Genomic DNA, 18,963 nt, shown 5'->3' with positions numbered 1-18,963 from the left:
AGAATATCCCCTTGAATTAGGGGCTCAAACACTGACTGAAAAGGTATAACAGCAAATGAAAGGCAAGGGCACGTGCAAACATAATCACAACTGGTTGGCAAGGCAAAAATTTACTGGTGATTTGCTACATACAGCAAGAGACCTTCATCCACAGTGTCTGTGCTTGATGTCAAGTCAAATACCACAGGTATTGTATTTAGCTTATCAACGGTAAAGGTCAGCATTCTACCATATTATATCTCAACTGATTTTGTTGACAAATTGGAAAGGATGCAGAAATATCTCTCTTTACTTTCTTTTATATCAAAGGGTAGGGTGTTTGCAGAACTGGTTCAAAAGGCATATACATTCCCAAAGTAAACCTCCCCACTGCTAATGAAAATAAGAGGTTGCAATAAAACATGATCTGCTTAGACACTGGCCATGAATCCAGCAGGCTTATACTGGGGTTACTGCTGGCTTCACAAGATCAGTGCTTTGGGAAATCACAGCACAAATGCGTTCCCCCCTCATGCCAATATCAAATACATTTAAACCATACCTACCTCCTCCTCACACATTCATCAATCCCTTCTTTCCCAAGAATGCATCTTGTACCATACATTTCAAATAGCCTTCCTTGGTAACAGATCCTGACAAGTTCATTACCTTTTGCATAAAACTGTTCTGTGCCACTTCTATTTTTACCCTACTTGTTTTGTACAGGGTACTTTGCCAGTTTCAGTCTTTCATGAAAGAAAACCTTCCATTGGGAGTTATGGTTCCATGGGCCCAGCACAGCCTTCAAGACCTCTCTCAAAGGGCCACTTCTCAGAGTTCAGCCTCAGCTGACAGATGGAAGGTCACCACAAGCCAAGGGAGTAGCATCACAGACAAGCTCAACCCATGCTCATCTGGCATACATAACTTGCAGAGGTCCCTGGATAGAGATCAGGCGAGACAGAGACTAATTCCTCCCTAAAACAGGACACTGAGATCGATTGTGGTACCTCTAACCTTGCTCCCAGTAGATTTGCTAACGAGCAAGGAATCAAATCCGGAACTTTCCTTTTCCTTATAATCTAGCCAGTTTCTTTTTTAAATTGCTGAACAGTTTTGAATTACTTTTCCCTCAAATTATTGAAAAGAAAAAAGTAGTAAGTTGTGAATAACCTAAATTCAGCTTTCAAAGAAACAACAAATTCCCTAAACTTTCTTTGTAACTGTCCTTAATCCAGAATTGAGTTGATGCATGACTCTGCACCTCCTCAATGGCAATAATATCCATTCATTAACTTCTGAGTAAGCATCAGTTTACATACAAGCCAACATGATATTACATTCTGCAATTCACTCCCAGGTATGCAATATTCTACATGTAGTCTTTTTTGAGGCTGACATCATACTACGTTATTTTACAATTCAAACCCCTCTCCTTAAGAGGCATATCATACCTCAGGGCTCCAATATGTTCAGTAATATGAGTTACAGCCACTTTTACATTGATACCCACCCAAACTTTCTATTGTGGCAACATGTTAGTCGAATTGCACTTTGAATCCCTCAGGCTGCTGCTCAATAGATATTGCATTTTTGAAAAGCACCTTCCAGATAAAAAAAAATTCTCTAAGCTGCTTTACAGACTAAGAAAACATCTCCTGAGCCAGGAAGGGAGAGTTTAGCAGGGGCACAGTGAGATTTTTTAAAGAAGATGGAGGAGAAGAGGTTTAGGGAAGGAAGTCCAGAGAGTATGATTCAAGTTGATGAAAAGCTTTGTTGTTAGAGGAGTTAAAACAAAAACAACTCGCATTTATATAGCACTTTTAGTGTAGCAATTCCCAAGGTACTTGACAGAGACATAATTTAACAAAACCAGATCTGCAGAAGACATTGGGATAGGCGAACTTGGTTAAAGATGCTTCCAGGAGGCAAGAACAGTGGTGCAGTTTAGGGAAATGTTTCAAAGTGTCGGGCCTTGACAGCAGAATGACATGGCTGCCAATAATGGAATGACGGGCTTGGGGGAATAGCCACTTGAAAAAAAGCACTGAAGTCTGAGAAATAAAGCTTTCTGAGTGGAGCAGAGAGAGAGACAGAGATGAGACAGGAGATTAGATAGGGCTGGAGGAAACTGCAGCAATTAGCCAGGGCTAATGGAGGAGTTTTAAATTTAACCTGTTTCGGGGACAGGAATTGAAACTCAGCAAGAAGGGTTATGGTTCAGTTTTCCCAGGTGCTGATAGATGGTCATTACTTAATAATGAAATAAGACTAACTTATTTTGAAAAAAAAAGGACTGTAGTTCCACATTTTGGATGATATCATGGTACAGAGAAAGATTTAGGTTAAGGTCGTGTGTGGTATGGTTATGAGTTTGTATAGATCCTTCAAGCTAAGGATGAGGATAGCGCCTACCTAACTATATCAGAGCCCAGCATGGATATGACCCCTGACGTTAAAAACTTCCCATTCCTCTCCGCCTATCTCTCTTTAAAGAGAAGCTCCTTAAAACTATATCCTTTTTAAAGCTTTGCGTCATCTGTCCTAAAGTCTCCTGTGGCTGGGTGTCAAACGTAATCTATACTCCTGTGAAGCATCTTCATGGGTTTCATGAGGTCAAAGGCGCTATATAAATACAATCAGTCTTTTTAGATCATTCACAAATCACGCCCGTCACAGACGCAGTACAGAGATGGGCCGTGGGACTCAGTGGGTCAAAAGGGGAGCCATCACAATTATTTATCATCAATAGCAGTAAATTAAATTGTCATTTAATCAGGAGAGAGCATTAGGAGGCACGGTCTGTGGCTCGACATTCGATTTCTGAAGGATCCCATGTGGATTGCCCAGAGAACTAAAGTAGCTGCGCACTCCCAGCCAGGCAGTGTTAACCGGAACGGGATAATTTGTTTTTTGGGTCTTACCGCTATTTACCGAAGAAAGTTTGAAAGTCGGGCGCTTGCTGGCTCCGACTGCACATAAACAAGTGGAATTGTGTTTATGAAGGATAATCTGATTCAAGATGGAGAGAGGTTTAAATTGCGGCTGTAGAGGGGGAAGGGAGGGAAAAGATCTTTCTGCAGAAATGGTGAGCAAGGCAAGAATACACTCGGAACCGAACACTCATTGCAGAATTTCCAAATCCACCTCTCCCCCACCTCTCCCCAGTGGAAAAGCATCAATCTTTTGAATGAGTGAACACCTGCTGGGAAGGAGATAAGCAGCATCCTGTCAAAGGCACAGGAACACTCCCTGGCTGTCACAGAGATTGTGGCAGCGCCGTGTCCACAATGGACTGCCAAGCACAGAGTGACTTTTGGAGAGAAGGAAAGGACGGTGGATGTGGATGGAGACGGGTGGTGAGGGAGATGGATTGCCAAGGAGTTTCTTCAGAGGGTTAATTCAGCGGATTTTGGTGTAGAGGGGGTGGGGAGGAGGAGATGTATTTTTTCTTTAAGAATGGAGCGGGCGTATGGAACAATTTGTATCCGCCGCACACTTGATGTTTGTAACAATGTATCGGCGGGCTCCGGCAGTCACAACAAAGGGCGGCCGCTGAGTGACAGCTTCATAACAAGCTGGCAATCGGGACAGCCACCTTCCCCCCCGCTCTCCAAATGCAACCCAGAAAAGTCCCCCGCCCCCCGCAAGAAATTAAAATCAGTCAAAGACCAGTACAATAGGGCACTAATTCCAAACCCCGGTTTACTCACAGGCCGCTGCTCTGTTTCGTTCGCCTCCATTGCTTTCAGTGAATGAACAGCAATGCGAAGCTTCCAGTGCGTGTCTCCGCCGGCTACCGCCTTCTCAGCTTGGTCAACACGGCCAGCCCTCTTCCCCCCCGCCAAAGTTCCCCAGCACACACACTCCAAAAGAGTGGGGGGGAGGGTGAAGTAAAGAGGTAATCAAGGACTAAACACTACCTTTAAGACCGGTGCGTGAATCCCAGGCACCAAACATTTCTTTTCAGACTGCAAACATTAAGTTGCCAACTATTGCAAGAGCTCGATGTTCATCTTTTTCGCACGGACTGATTTTACAAGGGGTCACCCCGATATAATGGTCTCTTCCAGCGCCGCAGAAGGCGCTGGAACTTGTAGTTTAGCGAGGGGGGGGAGTTTCCATCTCAGATCTCTATGGGAGCAGCCAGTGGCAATGCGAAGTGAACCTAATGGCTTGCGGTACAAGTGCGCTGACAGAGAAATGCTACAGTATGTTTGCTGAGGCTTTCGTGAATGAGCATCGAGGTGTTTTCACTGCTGTATTTTCTATACCGATGGATTTAATTTCAAAGGCAAGTTTGAGACGGTCTTGGAGGATTAGGCACTGCAGCCAGTACAGCAGCACACCTTGTAGTTCTGGCTTTCAACTCGACTCAGATGGCTAACATTTGTTACATCTATCAAACAATGGAGGAGGAGGGAAATCCAACGGGAGTCTTCGTTGTTCATTACTGCACCATGTTTTAGGATGTTGGATACCGTTTGAAAGTTTATTTATTAGTGCCACGAATAGGCTTACATTAACACTGCAATGAAGTTACTGTGAAAATCCCCGAGTCCCACACTCAGGTTGGGTACATTGAGAGAGAATTTAGCACACCAATGCACCTAACTATCATGCCTTTCAGACTTCAGGAGGAAACCGGAGCACCCAGAGGAAACCCACACAGACATGGGGAGAACATGCTGATTCTGCACATACAGTGACCCAAGCCAGGAAGCGGACCTGGTTCCCAGACGCTGTGAGGCAGTAGTGCTAACCAGCCCTATAATGATGTCTTCTTAATCTTATATAGATTAACTGTATGTATTCATTAACCACAAGAACTATGCAAATATATACAGTACAAGGAACTGCCTTCATGCTTGCTTGTACACAGGTCTCTGTCCAACATTAGATTGGCCCCTCAGTGCCGATCATGTGTTCTCTTACATCACTGTGTAGGCAGGACTATACATAGTCTCACTTTAACCCTCTGTGTGTCATTTCCTTATACGACACACCATTTATGAGTATCATGCAAGTATTATTCTCAGTAAGAAAGGGCAAATAATTTGCTGTGGAAAAAGAAATCACTCCAGTGCAGGGGGTGCCACATTCCAGGATTTTTGACCATTTTTCTCTCAGAAGGGATTTGAAAAAGCGTTACTTTTAATGTTGGATTTTTAAACAAATTGTTAAACACAAGTTAAAGAAGCACCTAGGTGGAACATAGTTCAATTGGGAGAGCTGTCTCACAGGCAAGTCAAGCATGTATGTATGATATAATCATACATACAGAATCAAATCTTACAGATAATGTCCCAGACACCACTATTACCAAACCGTGTGTATATCTGGCCCCACTGGTAGGACACACCCTGCAGAGGTGGCGGCACAATGGTATACAGTCGGAAGCATCAGGTCAAATATAGATTAGGGAAGCTCCTGCTGATAGCTACATAACCCCCTTCCCCAACTGATCAATCAATACACATCCATGTTATGCACCACTTAGCGGCAGCACTGAGGGTGACAAGAGTACAGATTGTATTAAGGGTGGGGGACTTTGCATCACCAAGAATGGCTTAGTAACACCAGCACCTAAAGGACATGGCTGCTAGACTGGGTCTAAAGCAGCTGGTGAGGGAAAAAGATACTTGACCTCAATCTTACTGACCTGCATATTAAAGATGCATCTGTCCATGACAGTATTGATAGGCATGACCACCACGTAATCCTTGTGGAGACAAAGCCTCATCTTTATATTGAGGATACCCTCCATTGTATTATGTGGCACTACCACCAGGCTAAATAGGATAGATTTCAAACAGATCTAGCAACTAAAGATTGGGCAACCATGAGGTGCTGTGGGCCATCAAGAGTAGAATTGTACTCAACCACAATCTGTAACTTAATGGTCCTGCATTTCCCCCGCTACCACCAAGCCAGGGTTCAGTGAAAAGTACAGGGGGATATGCTAGGGGCAGCATCAGGCGTGCATAAAAATGAGGTGTCAATCTGGGGAAGCTACAACACAGGACTACTTGTGTGCCAAACAGCATAGGCACCAAGATAGAGCTAAGTGATTCCACAACCAATGGATCAGATCTAAGCTTTGCACTCCTGTTGCATCCAGCCGTGAATGGTGCTGTAAATTCAACAATTCACTCACAGAGAATGCTCCACAAATATCCCCATCTGCAATGATGGGGGAGCCCAGCTCAATGCAAAAGATTAGGCTGCAGTACTTGCTACAATCTTCAACCAGAAATACTGATTGGATGATCCATCTTAGTTTACTCCAGTGGTCCCCAGCATAATAGCTGCCAGTTTTCAGCCAATTTGACTCATTCCACATGATATCAAAAAATGGCTGAAGGCACTTAATTCTGGAAAAGCTATGGACACTGACCATATTCTGGCAATATATTTGAAACCTGTGCTCCAGAACTTACCACACCCATAGCCAAGCTATTCCAGTACAGCTACAATGCTTAAATCTACCTAGCACTGTCCTGAAAAAAGGAGGACCAATCCAACCATGCCAATTGCCATGCTAACAATCTATTCCTGATTCTCAATAAAGTAATGGAAGGTGTCATCAACAATGGGGGTAGGTAGCACCTGCTTAGCAATAACCTGCTCACTGGTTCTCAGTTTGGGTTTCTCTAGGGCAGCTCAGCTCCTGACCTCATTACAGCCTTGGTTCAACCATGTACAAAAGAGTTGAACTCCAGAGATGAAGTGAGAGTGACTACCCTTAACATCAAGGCAGCATTTGACTGAGTAGCACCACCTAGAAGAGCTATCTAATCCAGTCCAGTCTGTGGCTCCAGAGTGCCATGGCCAAGTTCAGAAATGAGATGGTTTTTATTGATGTTCATCCCGAGCAGCTCCATGATGTGGGACTCTGTGCTCTACAGCCAGTTCCTAGGGATGCACGCTGAGATAAACATCAGATATTGCTGGAGGATCGTCAACACAGTGAAAGATGCTCTTTGGTGTGCCCAAAACTTGTTGGTCTTCCAGTACAAGAAATTGGCCCTGATTGAGTGTTTCAGACTGGCACATTCCATAGCCCAGGACCATGTTCTAAGGGACGCATTAAAGTTTGGGGCAGCCACCGCAGAGGCGCAATGGGGAAGGTCACTGTCTTAAGATTTTTCAACCACAGTGAACCAAGAGGAGCATGTATACGGTGAATATTACATGTATACAGTCAATATTACATGTATACAATGAATATTACATATATCTCACTTGTACTTTAGCACCTTGATGTGCAACTTTTTCTCTGCAGATAACTTTTAAAATAACTTTGCTACAATTGTATTGTATTGTACAATTGTCCATCTCAGAATCTTACTTGATGTATTTAAAGAGCGTGAATATTAAGGCATTTTGTGTGATGGTCATTTTGGAATGATTGTAATGTTCTCACCGATTTATGAATGAAGTATGTTTTTGGAAAAAAAGGCCAGGGCAAAGTTCAAAGAGAAATCAAAGTGTGACTATCAGAAAAACAGGTAAGCAACTGGTTAGTGAATATTCTGCTCCTTTATCTTTAAAATGTGTGCAACTTATTAGGAATTGTAAGGTTTTATTAGTTGTAGTAAGGTTTACTAGCAATAGTAAAGGTTATTGGAAGTAGCAATGTATATAAATTATAAATTTATTAAAAATAAAGAAATGATCATATAATAAAGATAGCAGGATAGGTGATGTATTGCAACTGAAGAATGTGAGAGTTTTCCAGAAGGCATTTGACAAGGTGCCACGTCAAACGTTGTTGGGGGTAACATATTAGTGCAGATAGAGGATTGGTTAGCTAACAGGAAACAGAGGGAGGCATAAATGGGTCATCTTCAGGTTGGCAAAATGTGATGAGTGGAATGCCATGGGGTTCAATGTTGGGACCTCAACTACTTACAATTTATGTCAATGACTTTGATGAAGGGATCAAATGTATGATTGCTAAAGTTGCTGATGACACAATGATGGGTAAGAAAGTAAATTGTGAAGAGGACACAACAGGGGATGTTTCTTACGCCACCCACCACAGGAATTGTAGTGGGCAGGGAATACACCACACAAAGGTCCGATGACCTCAGGCACGATTTTCCAGTTTTGAGGTGAACTCAGCAGGAAAATCCCACCCATGGAGTCTGCAAAGGGATATGGATAGTTTAAGTGAGTGGAGGAAAAATGGCAGATATAATGTGGGAAAATGTGAACTTGTTCATTATGGCAGGAATAATAAAGAAGCAGCATATTATTTAAATGGAGAGAAATTACAGAACTCTTGAGGTACAGAGGGATCTGGGTGTCTTAGTACATGAATCAGGAAAAGTTAGTATGCAGTACAGCAAGTGATTAGGAAGGCAAATGGAATTTATTTCTCTACTGCAAGGGAAATGGGATACAAAAGTAGGGATGTTTCGTTACAGTTGTACAGAGCATTGGTGAGATCAGATCTGGAGCACTGTGCAGAGTTTTGGTCTCCTTATTTGAGAAAAGATATAAATCTGTTAGAAGCAGTGCAGAGAACGTTCACTCAACTGATATCTGGAATGAGGGGGCGGGGGGGAAGATGGGGTGGGGGGGGTGGTTATCTTATGAAGAAAGATTGGACAGGCTGGGCCTGTATCCATTGGTGATTAGGAGAATGAGAGGTGATCTTATTGAAAAATAAGTTCCTGAGGGGACTTGACAGGGTGGGTGCTAGAAGGATGTTTCCCTTTGTGAGAGAGAATAAAACAAGGAGACACAGTTTAAGAATAAAAGGTTTCCCATATAAGACGGAGATGAGAAGAAATGTTTCTTCTCCTCGGGTTGTGAATCTTTGGAATTTTTCCCCAGGGAATGGTGGAGGCAGGAGCAGTAAGCATTTTTAAGGCAGAGGTAGATAAATTCTTGACTAACAAGGGAGTAAAAAGTTAGGTGGAATGTGGCATTGAGGTCACAATCAGATTAGCCATGGTCTTATTGAGCGGAGGAGCTGACTTGAGGGGCCAAATGGCCCACTCCTTTCCTAATTCATATATCTAATTCAGGGGATGCTGCTGTTGGACTACCTTTCTTGTCACTAGGCTTGGAGGATCTTGTGAGGGCATTATTGTTGATACTTCTCGTGCTTGCTGCAGTCTGTGATAAACTGATATGACCAACGTAGCTGGCTAACATAGCCAAAATTCCCTGTATTGTATTATTTGGCAAAGATTGATCAGCTGGATTGAATAAGTAAGCCCAAACATAACAGCTATTCATGAAACTGACACCATGAATTAAATAAGCTCAATGATTCCTAGCCAACGTCATCTCACTAATTGCCTGCTCAGTCTACTTTAAGAGTAATTGAGTACCTGTGCAAAATGTCCAAAGGTCACTTTTGGGTATGAATGAAATACTGGTTTTGCAAGCTTTGAGTGATCTCATCATAAAGCAGGTATCAGATTGTATGAGTCAACTCCCACACAATAAGGGAAGCACTGTACCTAAGAAGGCATGTGCGGTACTGACACCCATATTTGTAACAAGAGTTTTAATCTGCAACCCAATCCATTTATTACTAATCTGAGAATACATCAGGAAGATGTCACTGAATTTTACAAATAGGTCTTTCCATTTATAGTGAAATATATTGGCTTACAATGATTTAAAAATCAAATCACAAAAATAAAATAGTGCAATACAAAATGGCTAATTGATGAAAAAAGTAAGAACCTGAATTGTGTCAATGCTGCTGGGCCACCAGTATTATTTTTTCTTTGATTTAATTTGATTTATTATTGTCACATGTATTAACATGCAGTGAAAAGTATTGTTTCTTGTGCACTATGCAGTCAAAGCATACCACTGATAGAGAAGGAACGAGAGAGTGCAGAATGTAGTGTTACAGTCATATGTATGGTGTAGAGAAAGATCAACTTAATGCGAGGCAAGTCCATTCAAAATATCTCATTAAACTGAGACCTGAACTAATTCCTAAGGAACAACTACAACTACTTGCAAGTTTGAAAATGATTGATACTTGAGAGGCTAAATCGTTGGGCAGAATTCTCCAAGCCCCCACCAGCAGCTTCAATGGTGGGCAGGGGAAAAATTTGGTGGGAGGTCCAAAAACTGGTTTTATGATGGTACGGATTTACAGCGGGATCTTCTGCTGGTGCCCACCATGGCAGATCGGGAACCCCACTGGAGGCTGGCATGACACTCATTTGCATCTCATTGATGGGCTGGAGATAGAGATGCAACTAACCATGCTTGATTTTCCACAGCACCAGTGGGAAAACACGTTTGTGGGGAAGTCCTCTGGAATAACATGCGGATGTTGGGACATACCTGAAATATGCCTGGGCTGCATCTGGAGTCCAAGATGGAGGCCATCAGCAACTCTGCACTTTAGAACACCATGGCAATGGATGCAGTGAAGCAGCTACAGGTGGACCTTCCAAGATTCATTGTCCTGGAGGGACCCATCCTCCAGTCTTGGAATGTTTTTGGAAATCCATTTTCTTTCTCAGGAGGTCCATTGTCCAGTCTCAGATTTCTCCCAAGATCTAGTTTCATTTTCAGGATGTTCACCTTCTTTCTACAATAGTGCATCAGTGATGCTGGGTGCCTTTCCAATATGGCACCTTGATAGGATGGAGACTATTCACCATCAGGCCTGCCCTACCACAGAATATGGTGGAAAACATATTTAATGAGGTGCGGGCTGGAAAATTTAACATGTTTTTCCGTATGCCACTGCAACAGGAAACACTCCATGCTCCCCCCACCCTGACAATAAATGGGAAAATTCCACCTATTCTTTCCTTCCACCCCCACCTTTCCACAGTATCAAGATTCCTTTGCCCCATCTACTGAGATCTTTAATACTGGTCCTATGTTTAGAATGTATCATCTCCTCTAGAACAGAAGAAATAGGGCAGGAGTTGATGGTCAAGGCTGCTCTCCCATTCACTATAATCTTGGGCTTAAACTCCATTCTCCCATTCACTCCCCCTGCCCTTTGATTTCCTAAGAGACAAAAAATTTGTCCATCCCACTCTTAAATATATACAGTGATGAAGCATCCACAATCCTCAGAGGTAGAGAATTTTAAAGATTCACTATCCTTTAAGTGAAGTAATTTCTTCTTATCCCTGTCTGAACTAATCAGCTCCTTATGCTGAAACTGAGTTTTATGTTCCTCGACCAGCGGAAACAATCTCTCAACATTTACTCCATCAAGCCCCCTCAGAATCTTGTACATGTCAACAACATCACCTCTTATTCTTCTAAATTCCAGAGTATAAAGGCCCAATTTACTCAGCCTCTGATTATAGAATAACCTTTCATCCCAGGGACCAATTTAGTGAACTTTTGAAGTACCCTCATCCTTCATGTCATGTATTCCAACTAGTAAAACAATCATTTCACAATGTGTTCATATCTTCAATCATTTCGTAAGGTTCTGGATTTCTTTTGTATCCCACCATGATATGTTCAATTCTGTTAGCATGCTCCGTAACCTTCAATACCTTTTGAACGTTTCAATTACTCTCACCGGTCTAGGAATGCTACTGTCAATTTTTGTTGTAAAGTATACTTCAGAAAGTTAGACAAGGCATTGGTGCAGTTACATTTTACCTCTTATTTTCAATGAGCTACATATTTTCTTTAAAACTTTTACAGACATAAACAATATACAAATAGTATTTTGTGATATTGCTATACGGTAGATAAGGGCTTGACATCTGTAACTAATTATAAATTGCTGATGTGAATTGTGGTCAAGTCTGCATTATTCACTGGCCAAGTGAGATGAGACGAGCCTTGAACTTCTTTTCATATAGGATATATGATTCAGAAACGGGCCATTCTGTCCAACCGCTCAATGCCAGTGTTTATGCTCACTCAAGCTTCCTCTAGTCTTTTCTCATCCAAATCTATCATTATAACCCTTTCTTCCCTTCTCCTTCATATGCTTGTCCAGTTTCTCCTTAAATGCAACTATACTATTCGCTTCAACCATTCCCTGTTGTAGAGGGTTGCACACTTCCCCACATTTTGGGTGAAGTTCCTACTCAATTCCCTATTGAAGTTCTGGTGAAACATTTCATAAGTTTGAAAATCTCTAATAGCCTTTTTTTTCAAAGAAGAGGAAGAGAGCCAGCCTGTCAATCCTATTCTGACATTTAATTCCATACATTTCTGGTATCAATCTCATAAATCTATGCAGCACCCTCTCCAGTGCCCCTGTATCGTTTGTATAATATGGTGACCAGAACTGCACACAGTACTCAAAGTGTGGTCTCGCCAAGATTTGATTCAGGGTTTAGCATAACTTCCTTACTTTTCAATTCGATCTTTCTAGAAATAAAACCCAGTGCTTGGTTTACTTCTTTATTGACCTTGCCAAATGATATATTTGTACTCTGAGATTTCTTTGTACCTCTACCCAACCTAGACTTCCACCTTCAAATGATAAGAGACCTCCCAATTCTTCCTCCCAAAATGTACTACCTCACACTTATCTATTAAACTTCAATTACCAGTTATTTGCCCACTCTGCAAATTTATTAATATATTCCTGTAATTTGTTGTAGTCGTCTTCAGCATTGACTATTCCTACGCCCCAGCCCCAAAATTGGTGTCATCCACAAATGAAGAAATTGTATTTTTGGTTCCACAGTCCAAAGCAGGAATTTTCCAACGGCCGAGGTGGCTCACCATTGGTTATCATCAGGATCTTCCGGTCCTGCTGAACTCAATGGCAGTTTGTGTGGCTTGCTGATCCTGCCGCTGAGGAACCTGCGGCAGGGCTTGATGTCAGCAGAAAGGGCTGTAAAACCCCATCCCAATTGTTAATGGAGATTATAAACAGCAATGGTCCAGGTACTGATATTTGTGGGACACAACTTTCCACCTTCTGCCACTCTGAATAACTTAGAATCATAGAATTATACAGCTCAGAAGGAGGCCATTTGGCCCATTGTGTCTGCACTGTCTCCCAAAACAGCTGCATAGCTAGTCCCATTCTCTGGACTTATCTCTGTAGCTCTCTAAATTCACCACTTTCAAAAATGTATCCAGCTCTCTTTCGAAACCTCCTATGGAATCTTATCCTTTACTCCCATTCTCTGCTTTCTGCCTTAAAGCTAGCTAGTTATCAATCCTGCCACTTCTATGCTGACTCCACATTCTCTGACATTATTCATTAGACTATTCTGGGGATTTATCAAAAGTCTTTTTAAAATCCAGATAAACTGCATTACCACCACCTAACTCATTCTGTTACCTCCTCAGAAAATTCAGTAAGGTTGGCCAAGGAATATTTCCCCTTCTATGTTCCATCTATGTGACCGGTAAGTACTTGATATCAACTTAAGGCAGTGTATTTATTTGTTCACTCTCTTTGCTGGCATCATAAATGTCGCCTTCGTGAATCTCCTTCATCAATCCCCTCAAAATGTGAAGAAGAAATCTTCTGCCCAGACACTGGAAATGCAATTGTGTTATAATGCACACAATAAAACTTCTTCAGCATCTTTAGGACAGTGATCCCTTCTGATTTAATCTTTTACAGATGTGATTGATGAGACACTTCCTTCACGACACAGCTGCCAGAGATTATCTTCCTATTTTCTCTCTTTATCAGAAGAAATGTCACTCAGTTGTGGCTTGAGAATAATCTGTTTGTTCTTTTGATTTCCTTTGATTTTCTTTATTGCTACCCTCTGCTTTCTCTGTTGGAACCAGCTAGCAGTCCATTCTGCCATTTGTACCCTAACTCCACATTCTCTGACCTTATTCATGAGTTTATTACAGGGCAACATATCAAAGGCCTTTTGAAAGGCATGGTCCACAATGGCTAGCACTGCTGCCTCATAATGCCAGAGACTCGGATTCAATTCTGTCCTCGGGTGACTGCCTGTGTGGAGTTTGCACGTGCTCCCCTGTGTGGGTTTCCTCTGGGTGCTCCGGTTTCCTCCCACAGTCCAAAGATGTGCAAGTTAGGTGGATTGGCCATGCTAAATTGCCCCTTAGTGTCAGGGGGATTAGTAGCATAAATATGTGAGGTACCGGGGATAGGGCCTGGCTGGGAATGTTGTCAATGCAGGCTCGATGGGCCAAATGGCCTGCTTCTGCACTGTAGGGATTCTATGATTCCTGGGAAACACTTGCTCAGAAAATCCAGATAAGTTACATTTACTGCACTTATGGTCTACTCTTTCTGTTATTTTCTCAAAAAAAATTCAAAATAAGTTTGGTTAAACAAGATTTTCTCTTTTGAAATACACACTGATTATTAATTAATGTATTTCTCATTTCTGGATTTTATTCTATTCTTTCTTTAAAAACTATGTCCAGTAGCATCTAATTGCTGTTTAAATGATATTATTAGTGAAGAACAGGACAATTTTGGATATAGGTGCGGGACTACTCACATTGCGTCTGCTAACCTCCCGATTCTATATAAAACTATGTGGCATTAGCGTCAAATTGAAACAATATGTATTTCCTTCTATGTTCCATCTATGTGACAGGTAAGTACTTGATATCAACTTAAGGCAGAGCCAATACAAATGAGAAACTCTCCAAAATGTAATTTCAATCAGCAATAAACAATTTTCTGGGATGCCAGGTGGATGGCTAAAGTGGTACAGTGAAATGTATTATACTGTGAAGGTGATCTTACTGGCTGGTCACACTGGTCGGTTAGTGTAGCAGGCCAGTAAGCTGGTGGGAGAGGCTATAAACTGGGTTTATGTCCGGTTTCATACCTCTTGCCATCTTACCAGACCTGGATTGCTGGTGGGAAGGGCGTGAGATTAAATTAAATATTTAAATCTAATTTTAAACATTATTAGTGAACCCGAGACTGAGACCTGACCTGACGTGGTGGCCTCGCCAGTGAGAGCCGAGACTATTGAGGCCTGCCGGGTGATCAGGGACAGGGGGCAGTGCCCCTTGGGAAATGCCAGCCTAGCAAAATGGCACTGCCCACCAACTACTAGGTAGTGCCAAGGGATATGGCCATGTTGGGGGCAGGGCCTAAGTGGAAGGGTGGGGCCATGATGGTGCAGAGCCGGAGGGGAGACGGGAGAAGCTGTGAACTCTAGGGCAGCAATCGACCAGGGGGTGGGGTGGGGTGGGTATCAGGGCAATGATACCCACACAGGACAGAACAGAGGGATCTGTCACTCCTCATCCCCTGGATCCCCCTCACCCTCTAATTGCTGCTCTCCCTGGCTGGTCACCCTCACAACCCCCAGCTGTGATACAGAACAGAGAGATCTGCACGTACGCAATGGTATAAATGGTGTGCGCAGTTGGCTTTTTGGTGAGAATAGAGTCTGTCCATTCTCCCTACTGGCATGAATTGCATTTTGCCTTTCTTTGTACACGATATGCCATCAGATCACATCTGAAAACTCACTGAAAAAATGAGTGCAATTCTCTCCCATTTTCACACTCGTTCCATGTGGAATTTTTTTTTTGGTAAGAGTTTTCATTGGGCATAATATCAAATCAGGGCAGAAGGAAATTTAAATTTAACCTAATCTGTTGTGGAACAGACTTGGATGTGGTTGATGCTGACACTGGTGTACAATGTGAACACAACATTCTATATGATCTCCCTACCTTGACAGAACATTAAAAAGTCATCATATATTTTTTGGCAAAGATCAAGCACAGGATGAAGCATGAGATCAGGCATAATGCCTGTTCATGTCAGCATGGACTCTTCTACATCTTTTGCAGGGACCGTGAATTGGATTCAATTTGAATTGGTTTTTGTGAGTCAGCAAAGAGATGGATTAAGGGCTTGCCCTGTCCATTGGCTTTGTAACTCTGAAAAAGGAATACATTTTTAAAATAACATACTGCACTAAAAAGGCACTGGGCATATTAACCCAGGCACTAAATAATGTATGAACAAAGTAAGAAAAAAATAGAATATGTTTTTGCAGACAATATTTCAGGCTGTACATATTGCCACAGGTAAGTATGCAAAATAGATCAGTTGTCAGTTGCAAAATATGGACAACAACAATTTGCATCTATATAGTGCCTTTAATGTCATGAAACACCTCAGTGCACTTCATAGAAACATAACAAAATTTGACACCAAAACATTTCAGAAGATATTGGAGAGGTGATCAGGATTTGGCCAAAAGGATGGACTTAAGAAGCATCTTAAAGAAAGAGAGACGAGGCTATCCCACAGTTTAAGACCTGGGCAACTGAAGTCAGAGCAGGCAATGGTGGAGCAATGAAAATTGATGATACATCAGAGGTCGGAGAAACACAGATATCTTGCAGGATTACCGGCTGGAGGAGGATAGTAGAGATAGATATGGGTTTGACCATGGAAAGATTTGAAAACAAGGATGAAAATTTGAACATTGAGGTATTGTTGCACCAGAAGCCAATGTTGGTCGGTGAGCACAGGGGTAAATAGGGCTTGAGGCAATATCAAAACCAATGTTTTATTGATGGATGAGCAGTGTTAAAGAACAGTGACCTCCTCTGGAGAAAAGCTGGAGAGAAATGTTATGAGTGGTGTTGGAAATATGAAACATGTATACAGTGGAGGGATATCAACAGGCAAAGGGGCAAGAGCTTTTCACTGAGAATTTTCCAGCCAATTATGCACAAAGCCAATCAAGTACTAGAAGAAATCTTGAGGAATATGTTGATTTTAATAAAAGACAAGTTTATTTTAGTTTTCAAGAAAGCACTAAGCAGGTTAGGCATAACATCTGAGGAGAGACAAGACAAGTTAATGGTCAAATCTTTCAGGTTTCAGATCACCAGAGGTGGATGTATGTCTGAAGATGCATGCCGGGACCCTGTGGATGTCTTGACACACTGATCTACGTGGGAATTGTCCAGAAAGTTTAAACTTCCAAGGCTAATTGTCTGCTGTCCATGACCCTCTGCGAAAGTCACCAACTCTGTGCTAGACTTTGGACAGTTCTGAGGTGCTTACCTCAATTGTTATACAGGAAATGTTAGACAGACTGAAATCTAATCTAACGCCTGGGTGACGACACAATGCACCCCCTCCCCCTCCCCCACCCCCAATCAGCCCCCTGACCATCTGAATACCCTCCCAACTAGCTGACTACTCCAGTAACCACCCCAGATGCAATTCGACTATACCTCTAACCCAACTTGACTACCCTCCCTCACCCAACCTGACTATCCACAGATCATCCTGACTCTCTCTGACGTGACCTAACTACCTCCTGACTACCCAAACTCCTGATTAACCCACTGACTCAACAAGTCACCCATCTCACTCACCTACCCACTCATCCATTCACTAACATTCAAAGACCGGACCTTCAAACTTATCACACAGCAGCGAGTGCTATAAAAAAGGAGATACGTCCTGTCTTCCTCTGACTCCGCTCCACTCTTCTGGAATTCCCTGTGGGATGCTGTGCTGGGCAATTCTTTGACGTGAAGATGCCGGCATTGGACTGGGGTAAACACAGTAAGACGTCTCACAACACCAGGTTAAAGTTAGCGAATGGTTAAAGTTGGACTTTAATCTGGTGTTGTGAGACTTCTTACAATTCTTTAACAGCAGGATGAAAAACCCTCATCCTCTTTGAAATTTAATATCGATAAAAGAACATCTAACCAATATTTTTCATCAATTTTTTAAAAAATGGTCAATTATTGCTAGCATGATCAGTGATCATGTACTGATAGGGAATTACTGCCCCCTGCTGTGTCAGTTGTTTCAAAATAGATACTCAACACAAATCTTTCCATATGTAGTCAAGTCCTAAAACCTTTTTGGGTTCAAATGTCCAATCCTAGCACAAAACGGAGAGCTGTGTCAAGTGACTCCTGATTGATTTTTAATTAAATCACAGTTCAGATCAAAAAAATGTCCCAAGTGAGCACACTCACCAGTACTGTTCTCAGTGAACTATTATGGCTATCAGTCCCCCAACACTTCAATTTAAACATCTCACTCTCATTTTCCTATTGTTAAGGACCAGATAAGAACTCCAAGGCATTTTATGAAGTTAGCCTTGACCCTCATTTTTACATTTGATTTTGACAATAGGGTGAGCATAAGAACTAGGAGCAGGAGTAAGTCTTCTGGCCCCTCAAGCCTGCTCCGTCAATCAATAAGATCATGACTGATCTTTTCGTGAATTCAGCTCCACTTACCCGCCCGCTCACCATAACCCTTAATTCTTTTACTGGTCAAAAATTTATCTATCCTTGCCTTAAAAACATTCAATGAGGTAGCTTCAACTGCTTCACTGGGCAGGGAATTTTTTTGTTTACTTCATTTCAAACCAATCAAGTCAAATTAAAGTCAATTCAGAGTCCCAACAAGTTGGGACATTCCTGATCCAAGCTGACAAGACAGGGCTCTCACCTCCTGTCTTAGGCTTGACCTACATGATCCAAGCTGATTGGAGTAGGTGTAGCTCCTCCTCTGAGGCTTGATCTAATTTGCATCTTAGCCAAAAGGCCGAGATGCCACTTTAAAAAATTGCTTCAAATGAAGCTGAATTGCAACCCAATGACTTCAACCAAGCGCAGCATGTCGGATATTACACTTGATCTTAGCCAAAAGGCCGAGAAGCGAAAATGATCCCTAAGAATTCCACAGATTCACAACCCTTTGTGTGAAGAAGTTCCTCCTCAATTCAGTCTTAAATCTGCTTCCCCTATTTTGAGGCTACACCTTCTTGTTCTAGTTTTACCCACCAGTGGAAACAACTTCCCTGCTTCTATCTTTTCTATTCCCTTCATAATGTTATATCTTTCTATAAGATCTCCTCTCATTCTTCTGAATTCCAGTGAGTATAGCTCCAGTCTACTCAGTCTCTCCTCATATGCCAACCCTCTCAACTCTGGAATCAACCTAGTGAATCTCCTCTGCACCCCTTCCAGTGCCAGTATATCCTTTCTCAGAGACCAAAACTGTACCCAGTACGCCAGATGTGGCCTCAGCAGCACCTCATACAGCTG

At 42.2% G+C, this 18,963-nt stretch overlaps 1 protein-coding gene and 1 non-coding gene across 2 annotated transcripts in view; both read right to left on the bottom strand.

Annotated features, from left to right (window-relative positions):
* Nucleotides 1-3,806, bottom strand: part of LOC145351760 (septin-8-A-like) — a 61,037-nt gene extending 57,231 nt beyond the window's left edge. Inside the window, exon 1 of the mRNA XM_080201377.1 lies at nucleotides 3,693-3,806. Within this exon, the coding sequence (XP_080057503.1) occupies nucleotides 3,693-3,722 (30 nt within the window). The 5' untranslated portion in view covers nucleotides 3,723-3,806. The remainder of the gene's footprint in view (nucleotides 1-3,692) is intronic.
* A 14,572-nt stretch (nucleotides 3,807-18,378) lies between these two features.
* Nucleotides 18,379-18,578, bottom strand: LOC145352051 (U2 spliceosomal RNA). The gene has a single exon (XR_013888505.1). It is a non-coding gene; the product is annotated as a U2 spliceosomal RNA (small nuclear RNA).
* Nucleotides 18,579-18,963: the final 385 nt, after the last annotated feature.

The sequence above is a fragment of the Carcharhinus amblyrhynchos genome, chromosome 13 (genome assembly GCF_965287045.1).
Source record: "Carcharhinus amblyrhynchos chromosome 13, sCarAmb.v2.hapA, whole genome shotgun sequence".
Classification (NCBI taxonomy): domain Eukaryota; kingdom Metazoa; phylum Chordata; class Chondrichthyes; order Carcharhiniformes; family Carcharhinidae; genus Carcharhinus; species Carcharhinus amblyrhynchos.
The sequence above is the reverse complement of the archived record's forward strand: the minus strand, read 5'-3'. Positions and strand labels throughout refer to the sequence as shown.